The 10,438-nt window shown below is 43.3% G+C and overlaps 1 protein-coding gene across 2 annotated transcripts in view; it reads left to right on the forward strand.

The window, feature by feature from the left end:
* The window catches only part of LOC108680696, a 46,462-nt gene extending 37,284 nt beyond the window's left edge, over positions 1-9,178 (forward strand). For both annotated transcript variants that reach the window (XM_047881940.1, XM_018169582.2), the window contains one exon: positions 8,462-9,178. In XM_047881940.1, coding sequence (XP_047737896.1) covers positions 8,462-8,679 — 218 coding nt within the window. In that variant the 3' untranslated portion in view covers positions 8,680-9,178. The remainder of the gene's footprint in view (positions 1-8,461) is intronic.
* Positions 9,179-10,438: the final 1,260 nt, after the last annotated feature.

Raw genomic sequence — 10,438 nt, forward strand, 5'->3', positions numbered from 1 at the left:
TGAAAAGGACAAAAATTTAGTTGAGAGTGTTGAAAGACGTTCAACACGGATAATTCCAGGATTAAAGGGCAAGTCTTATGAAGAAAGATTGAAGATTATGAAGCTTCCCAGTCTCCGTTATCGTCGCCTGCGTGGAAACCTCATTGAAGTATACAAGTATACTCATGGTTTGTACAAGATCCCAGAAGGATTACTAGATTTTGAAACAAGAACCAACACCAGGGGCCACAGCTATAAACTAAAAAAACTGCGGTGCAACTTATCCACGAGACAACATTTCTTCTTGCTTCGAGTCACCGACATGTGGAACAGCCTCCCTGAAGATATTGTTGACGCTCCGAGTATGAACTCGTTCACGAACAGACTAGACAAGGACGTGCAGGAGCATATATATGTTTAGTCTTAAAATGCCTCGTACCCTACGGAACAACTGATATCTATGTACAAGCGATTTTAAATCTACCGTTCGTTGAAAAGATTTGATCAAAAGACCAGTCTAGTCAAGAAAAGTACAAGAATCGGCGACAGGCCTATCCAGGCCTATTCTTTAATGCCGAAGATACTATACTATGTCCTTAATACGGTTCGAAATATTCGCTGCATTCACTGCTTCACGGAATTTATCATAGTCGCTTCTCGCAAAATTCAAATGCTCCCGCGCTTCCGAGGCGTCTTTTCCGTTACAGCACTTAATACTGAAAAACAATGATCGGTGATGGCTTTTGCCCAATGGAGCCTGGTGACGAAGCTCATCTGACATTGATTATCACTAGTAAACACCAGGTCTGCAATATTGGGAGTCTGTTTACTCCTATAATGGGTTGGCTTTGTAACCTGCTGGACTAGGAAGGAGCCTCTCAGACTCCATGTACAAGGATGCTGGGTGATTTCCATCCCTTGGAGAGGATTCTTCTGTCCAGTCTAGTTCTGGATGATTAAAATTACCAACGATCAAAGTGTTGGTGATACACGACGCATATGAGGAAGCTATCTTTGCCTTTCAGAGAAAGTTCGCATCACACTGATTCTGTAGCTGATTGATTCTTTGCAGATAACTTTACTTCCTGGGTCGCGTAAGAGGTTCTAACCCACAGAGCTACACCTCTACTGCACTGCTCTTCATTCAACTTACGAAAACCATCAAAACCATGCAAATGAAATTCAACAAGTACAATTTCCCCCCCCCCTGATTCTTAGGGAGTGTTTCTGTACTACAAATAATGTCTATGCACTCGTTTGCGATCATAGTTTACAATTTATTTTTTTTTGTTTAAAACGTAATCCAAGTTCGTGTAAAAACATTTTAAAACTTTTTGTGCACTTTCATTTTGATGTATGCGGTTACTTCTTACATTATTTACAGGCCTGGATCTATGGACATGACTTCTTACTTGTCTTCCAGCTCCGCTGTCTGACCGCAGGCGGCCGGTGTTATCTTGACATCGTGGTAGTGATTGACCTGAGTTTCTATGCTATTCCGAATGATTTTCTCCTGGAATTTCTTGCGAAAATCCGCTCTCTCTGAAAGGGTAGCATCCTTCTTCACAAAGACTGAATTAAACTCTGGGAATTCACTTAGTTTTCTCGCAGCCTTGAGCACATGTCCGACCTGGGCTGTATCCTGCAGTCACCAGCAGCGATCTACAGGTGGTAGAGTCTTTCGATCGCAGCCTCTTGCATGCTGTTATATTCACAACGACGTTAAAAGTGCCTTTCCACAACAATCGGTAATAAACACAGCGCCTGAAGCATTGCTTTCGACGCTAATCCAAACAAGGTTAAGTCGTCTTATCTCTCTATCCAGCAGCTCACGAGTGCTCTCGCTGGCGAGATCAGAGATGACCTCTTTGTGGCTCTTACCTTTTGTGTTATCGCTATTTTTTATTTTGTGTAGATGAGCTTTCATTTCCACCAGCTCGTTTCGTGGCGAGTGTAATTCGCTACGCAACAAGCTCAACTCTTTCTTGTGGTTTTCTTCCATTTCTGCTCTCTTTTTCGACTCTTTCTTGACAGTTTCTTCCATTTCAGCCTTAAAGAGAGAGAACATAGAAGAGCACTTCTCTTCCACAATTTTTTCGCTGTTTACAGCGCTGAGCGTAGGTTCTTGGCAGTCCTGGCAATACCAGTGTACTGTCTCGTTTCTGCAAATAACTGAGCAATCCGTCATGCTCAACTTAGCGCAATTGTGACAGATGATAACCCCGCAACGATCACAGGCCACTGTAGCGTCGTCGACGCTAACCGAAGCCAGCTTAATTGCAAAATTTACAAACTTCTTCTCGCTCATTATGTGATTTGATCTTCGCATTTCATTTAACTGAACTAGAGGCCTTCTACTTAATCTTTCCTCTCTGTCCAGCCATCATGAAATGCAAGAGATAAAAAAATACAAGTTAAAAACTGAGTCAAGTTGAGTAAAAATTGTGCAAATTTCCAGAGTGAGTAAAAATTCGGTTACCCTCTGAGAGTTAGCGGCTTACAGAATGTGGTGGGGTCAGCGGGGGTAAGGTGTTCAGGGTAGTTGTAGGCAGAGCTTGAACAAGAAACAAAGGCTGTGTTGTCCTGCGTTTGTGACACAGTGCACAAATTTCCCTCACTCGCTGCAACGCAACCCTCACCGACTCTAAAAGCCCGCGTTAATTCAAGATGAAAAAAAACACTTAATACAGGCTTGTTCTTTATATTCGCACTCTCTTTCACAGACTTCACTGAAATTCGGTCATTCTCTGACACGAATCATATAAATTACATGCGAAAAGAGTTCCGAAACGGCTTGGAAAAGGTAAAAATTTGGGACCACGAACACGAGCGTCCACTCTCGACCACGGCTCGAACTTAACTGAATCAACGAATAACGATCACTTCTCTACTGAAAACAATACTCTGCCCAATATATTCAATTACAACGTCCACAGCTGCAACATAGACAATACAATACACGCCGGTGGAGCAATAGTAATAAAATAGTATCTCATAATAGCGATAGAATAGTATCAGCTGAGCAATAGTACACGACAACTTCCACACGGACAGGCTCGCGATCTCAGTTAACACTCAACAATGACACATCACACCCTCCGATCACATTCCCATTATACCCACCATAACGCAAAACCTCATACGAACTTCCATTTGCCCACGTAGTTCCTTCCATAGAACAAACTGCACCTTATACAAATAAACCCTATTACTGCATACAGACTCGTACCATCCAACCCCACACTAGGAGAAATAGATAAGCCCTTGGAAAAATTATACAAAATACAGACAGAACGCTACTGAAAGTTCGATCCTCACAATAACACATCGCATCATTCTTGGTATCAAGCCCACTAACGAAACATTACCCATACAAGCACAATATTATGTCACTCTTTCACACTTTTCTCACCTACGGCCCATCAAAAGCACTCAACAAACAACTCATAGCCCCACGCCAACAACCACACACTGCATACAGACACCTCAGAACACAAAGATGGCAAGACCTCATCAACATTTCGTAAACACAAACAAGTCCCCAAAAGTTTTGGTCTTCCTTTAATACGCATACTGGGTTCTAACAAAAAACAAGCCGTCAAATACCGAAAAACAGTATACAAAACGACACATCAGAGCAAAAAGAACCCATTTTCCGCAAGCACTGGCAAGACATATTCACACAGAATGACATCGACCATCGACAACGAAGAATTTGACATTGAACACCTCCACACCATTCAAGACCACGTAAACAAGAATACACACCTCATTCATCCATACAGTTACGGCCACCTTACTCGACTTCACTCTGTAAACTTCCTACCAGTTACCATTAAGGAACTTCAGCAAGCTCTAAAAACATTTGAAAAAACACTCAAACATCTCCCAAAAAATGAAACACTACCTGCTATTCATATGCATTATACAAATGCATATGAATATGCATTCGACTGATATGCAAATTTATTTTTCATTTGTCATTTTTGACTGATATGCAAATCAGTAAAAATGACGGCTATTTTCCAGGCTCGCTCAAACACGCCACAATGATTTTCCTCCCTAAACCTAAAACCATACAACCAGCTACAACGCAACGAATAAAACAGGGACTTGTGAGGGACAGTGTCCCTCACAAGTCCAAAACTGCAGACCAATCTAACCTCTAGATATGCACGGGAAGCTCATAGATAAAATGTCAAACAACAGATTATACGAATATCTCACCATCCAAAACACACACGACACTAGACAACACGGATTTAGGAAACACCGAGGGATCCACATAACATTAGCAACATCCCTCGAAACACTTGCCATACACCTTACACAAAGACGCACTACAGATTTAATGCTCAGGCATGTGACCAAGGCCTTCGACAAGATCTGGCACACCGGACTGGCACAAAAATTAATTCAACTCAATCTCCATGCACCCGTCATTTAAAAAAACAGTAAGCAGGGTATCTCATCAACAGGTAACCTGCATCCATAATTATAGGTTGTCACATAAGTCCCGCTCTACAACTACACTCACGTGTCCCTTATGAGGCTTGTCTTTCACCCACCCTATACAGCTTTTACACCCACGAAATCCCACCGCCAATCCCCAAAACGGAGTACATAGCATTTGCAGACGACATTACACAGATAATAGCTGGACGATACCTCACTAATATGCAGTAAAGCAGGCACAAAACGCCATTCAATATAAAAATACAGTCGAAAATGAATGGCTCATCAGGACAAACAGAATCAAGTTTATAGGCATCTCTATCTCCGGGCGCACAATACCTGACATATTTATTGACAACACGAGCTACCCTTGCACAGAGAAAGGAATGGTCTGAGGATTGCACTACACTTCACACGGTTTTAGGCCCTAAATAAGAGCTAGGAAAGCAATGCCTCTACCAATCTACACAAAAGATTTTACGAGGGCTATTCATTAACTAGGGAACATTTTGTAATAAAACGAAAACTAGGTACAGGAAAAATATTTTATTATATATATCTAAATAGTGAATAAAATGCTACTTTTCTACATAGTCACAAAAGAAATTAAGGCACTTATCGTATCGGTGGACAAGCTTAGAAATTCCTTTTTCAAAGAAATTTGCCGCCTGCGATCGCCGCCACTCAGTGTCCCACGCCTGGAGTTTGCCGTCGTCATCAAAACGTTGTGTCGCTAGCCAGTTCTTCATCTTCGGGAACAAGGGAAAATCATTCGGTGCTAGGTCGCGACTGTAGGGTGGATTTGGGATAATGTTCCATTTGAATAAGTCAAGAAGTTCTGCAGTTCTATTTGCCTTGTGAGGTCGAGCGGCGGATTTCAATGACGAAGGAATTTCGAAGATTGTCCACCGCTACGATAAGTGCCTTAATTTGTTTGGTGACTATGTAGAAAAATAGCATTTTAGTAACTCTTTCAGGTGTATATAATAAAATATTTTTACTGTACCTAGTTTTTGTTTTATTACAAAACGTATCCAGTTTCTGAATGGCCCTCGTAACACCACTCACCCAACATAGAACGTACCTTATGACTAACTTTTGCAAGATCGTCTATCATTTACCCTGAATAATTGTATACACCTTATCCAACACAGGAATAACCCAACTGCTTAGAGTACAAACAAGGTTTTCAAATTCATCTCAGTGGTATCTGGGGCTAACTGTTTTAATGTTTTTAATGGGGCGGAAGTTCTCTAATGGTAATTGCCGAGAAGGCTCCCCTCAGCATCTTCCACACACACCACCTTAATTATGACCTTATGATTAGTTTAGGACTTCTCACTCCATGGTCAAGCTGATGATCCGCTTTCGTCGTCCTCCGTGTCCAAGTTGTCGGTAGGCAGGTAACCCCGCCATCGGGTCCCGGATGTAACGTTGGATGTGTTCCGTCTGTTTGCCCTCCTAAGAGCCAGCTGATGCAAGATGCTGTTGCTTGTCACTTACTGAGGGTAGTTTCCCTTAACTGGACAATCCGGGATCTTCTTCAGAAACTTATCCAGTTACCTCTTGAAAGTCGCAAGGGTAAACTCCCCTCGTCTCAGCACCTTTGGTAGGGCGTTACGCAGCCTTGGTCCTACCACTGACAGTGATCCCTCACGAAAAGTTTGTACTCTGGCCGAGGCACGGTTATTAAACGGGGAATCCTGCACAGTCTCCCCTTCCTTTCGTAATAATACGTCACAATTCTGGAGGTCTCACATTAAAAATTGGGAGCCAGTCAAGTTATCATCTTCCAAGTGTACAGTATGATATACCTCTCTCATCTCCTCTCCAGTAAGTACAGTCTCAGGTGTTTCAGCCTTTCCCAGTATAGTTCAGGTCCAGCTCCCTCATGCCACTGATCCTGTACGTAAAGGTCCGCTGCACTGCCTCCAGTTTCCGTACCGCATCCGCTTTGAGCGGCGCCCAAAGCTTACAGCAGTATTCAAGATTGGGGAGCACTAGGGCTCTGAAGAGTGTAATCATTTGCGCTGCTTCTCTTGTTCGAAATGTCTGCCAGATCCATCCCATCCCTTGTCTCCCTCGCGCAACTATTTCATCGATGTGGTCATCGAACGTGGCTTCAGTACACATCAACACTCCGAGATCTAGAACAAGTTCTCTTCAATATCTGTGCCATCCGATGTCAAGTAGCGGTGTGGCATCACGGTCTCGGTGCCAACTCTGTATCTCATTACTTTGAACTTGGTGCCGGTAAATTGCATATTATTCACTATAACCCAATCATAGATTGTCGACAAGTCATCCTGTTACCTCTCGCAGGCTAGGTTCTCTGTGATCTTCATCAGCATTCTTGTATCATCCGCAAATGACGATGTACATGCATGGATAAGCTCCGAGTCGATATCGGCGATAGGAATGAGGAAGAGGATCGGTCCAAGCACTGAGCCTTGCGGCACTCCGCTTTTCACCCTCGCTTTTCTCGATTTAGAGTTTCCAATTGCGACAGCTTGTAATCTACGTATTTGTAAGGAAGTTGTGGATCCACCCTTACAGGTTTCCTCCTACCCCCAGTCCATGTATACTATACTTATATCATATCTATGCCAGCTCACTCCTCCAGTAGGGCCATAAGGCGGTGAACTACTACTACCCACCTCTCCCTACCACTAACCAAAAATACCTTGCGTTTGTTGATGACATAACAAAAAATTGCAGGCTTCAGCCACGTAAGTAAGACATATATAAAAACAAGTACAAGATAGCTCATTAAGGCGAACAGAAATAAATTTAAAATCATACCTATCAGGAGGGGAACACATCAGAAATTTTCATAGACATCACCCACTGACCATACATGATCAAAGGAACAGTCTTAGGCTTAAACTTAACACAACGTGGTCCTCGGGCCCAGATAACAATCAGCTGAAAAGCAACAGCTGTCACAAACCTACCAAAGATACACAAATTCCGTGTATCCTCTTCCCTCCCAACACAAAACGCCCATTATTCTTGCATTTGTAAGATCATCTCCCATTTACCCTAATACCCTTATGCACATTATCAAGAGCATACATAAAACAACGGCAGAAAGTCAAGTCAAAGCCATAATATTTATCAAAAGCACACACCGGTACGACTTTATAACCTAAAGAGCAGTGCACGAACAATGATTGAACACCACCAGAAATTGAACACCACCAGACCACCACAGTCTTCCACAGTCAACCAGGTCCGCCCTCAAAATAAATGACCCAAAGCTTTTCAACCAACTTAATTACCTTCGTCTTCAAGACATCATTGCAAAGCAGCACCGGCGATTCGAAAGTTCCAAATCACAGGCATTAGCCACCCCCTCTACCCTTGTACACATATCCACTACTCACCCAAACTAAAAGCATCTACACGCGGGAACATGTCGCACTTGAAAGTTACTTAAAAATGAACGTGTAATAGTGCAGGTATCCATAATACGATTACTGACTGACGATATCACCGAGAATGACTCAGAGTAATGACGAGAGTAAATGCCTTTTATCAGAATAATTGCTGCCTACCCAACCTCCCTCTTGTGTATCGCGTGACCCATTTACCTTAGAATCTACCCACATCATCATCACCCGATCATCACTTTCGCCTTCATCATATTATCTCTGTCGAAAAAATAATAACACGCTCAATTATTTTTAAAATGCTAAACTTATGTATGTGGAGAGTGCACATAATCTATTTTTGCTTAATACTACTCTGATATGTAAATAATGTTAATAATGAACCATCATCCTCCCATCCATCCTTCACTCATATCTTAAAGAGCCCTTTTGGGTTACAAGCACTAGGCCCCCAAGCCAATTCAACTCAAGTTCCATTGTCCTCAAACTACTCAACTTCCATCCGTCCTTTCCATCCCTTTCATATACTACTTTTGAATTGGCTAAAACTAAAAAAGACTATGGTAGACAAGTGTCACTGATCAATTTCATTGATTAACAGGTGCTAAGTAATGATTAATATATATCTGACTTAGATGCCTGGGTCAACACGCAGCGTGGAGAAGGGGGCTACTACCGCTGGCTTCCCGACGGCCAGAACAATACCATCCATGCTGGTAGCAGTGACAATCCCCTTGGAAAGTGTGCTATATTCGACACCAATGACGATGATCTTTGGCCGGTTGATTGCGAGGTATTGGATTTGGCCATAGCCCTCTGCATCGGCCCCAACACATCCCTGAAGCAGTGTTGAGAAGTATTGAGGCGGTTGCTACAACACACACACATTTTTTTATTTTTCTTGAAATTCAAGCTTTGCGTGATGAGTGAAATATTTCATGGGCCCTTTCCCGTTTGTCAAAATTTAGTTACCTACCTATAGCCTATTTAGATTTGGTCTTCAGGAGGAAATACTTCTCCATGTTGAGATAATTTGCATTATTCTGCCTCGCCAATGAGTTGACAGGATTTATTTTTTGGCGAGCCAGCATGGACACGTTCTGACACTAAAAACTAGCGAGGGTCCAGCAGACACTGCAGTTTCCTGGCTTGCATGTCGAGGAACCTTTAGCGCTGCCATTGAGTCGCTTGCGTTTCTGATGTGCGAAGCCAGTTTGTGTTCAGTGTAATCGAAGACATCAAATGCTGTTGTAACGAGTGTGTTGTGACGAGTGTGTTGAGACGAGTCTGTTGTGACGAGTGTGTTGTGACGAGTGTGTTGTGACGAGTGTGTTGTGACGAGTGTGTTGTGACGAGTGCGTTGTGACGAGTGCGTTGTGACGAGTGTGTTGTGACGAGTGTGTTGTGACGAGTGTGCTGTGACGAGTGTGTTGTGACGAGTGTTCCAACTAGTGTTCCATCACCCGGCATCACGCGCTCTACTGATGGCAGATTCCAACGCAGTTAAAGAACCGTCGTTGTTGAGTTTTTCTGTTGAAATAGAGCTGGTATTTTACGCCTACCTCACCTGCCTTCTTAAAGCTTTCCTGTGTTGTGTTGAATCAATAAAGATCCTCGCCTCAATGATGTGTTTCTGTTCTGCTCCTTACACGTTGTACAGTAATACGGACAAAATGTTGACCGGAGACTTTAGGAGTACAGGGTGGGGCAGAACCGATTGAGCAGTTCAGAGCAGTCAGTGCTCGCAGGGAAGGAAGAGGATGGGCGAGAGGGTGTTTTTTTCCAGTCCCTCCGGTATTCCATTTCAGTAGCCAACATGGTGTGGTTATGAGAACATTGTGGCTTTGCTGTGCGCGAATACTTCGAGAACAAGCAATCCGTGATTGCAACGCAAAAGGCTTTTCGGCGGCGGTTCAATATTCCACGCAATGATGCTCTTCCTCAGGCGAACACAATTCGGTCCTGGGTTAGGCAGTTGCAGGCAACTGGTAGCACACTAAGAAGAGATACACATGGCCGACGGAGGTCCATCAGAACAACAGAAAATGTCGAGAGGGTTAGAGCAACAGTCATCCACTCGCCAAGATCGACGTTCTGCATGAAGGCATGCCGTTGCTTTGGGAATCTCCTCACGCAGTTTGAAGAGGATTCAGCATAGGAATTTGCATTTCCATCCCTACAAAATGATGATGGCCCAACTACTGAACGAAGCAGACTTTGCCAGCCGCCGAAATCTGTGTGGGAACATGCTTGAACAGATTGCTTCCGACGCAGCGTTCTTCGGCAGTGATGAAGCGCATTTTCACCTCTGTGGGACTGTAAATAAGCAAAATTTTCATTACTGGGCTAATGATAACCCACAAATTATCCATCAAAGACCACTACATTCTCCCAAACTAACGGTCTGGTGTGCCATTTCGCAATTTGGTGTGATGGGCCCATACTTCTTTGAGGAGGAGGGAGTAACCGTGAAAGTGAATTCCGAACGCTATGCTGCAATGTTGCAAAATTTCTTGCAGCCCATGATGGAAAACATTGTTGAAAATGAAGCATTCAGAGACGTGTGGTTCCAGCAGGATGGGGCTACAGCTCACACAGCCCGAATGTCACTC

Source organism: Hyalella azteca, unplaced genomic scaffold, assembly GCF_000764305.2.
Source record: "Hyalella azteca isolate HAZT.00-mixed unplaced genomic scaffold, Hazt_2.0.2 contig9179, whole genome shotgun sequence".
Lineage (NCBI taxonomy): Eukaryota > Metazoa > Arthropoda > Malacostraca > Amphipoda > Hyalellidae > Hyalella > Hyalella azteca.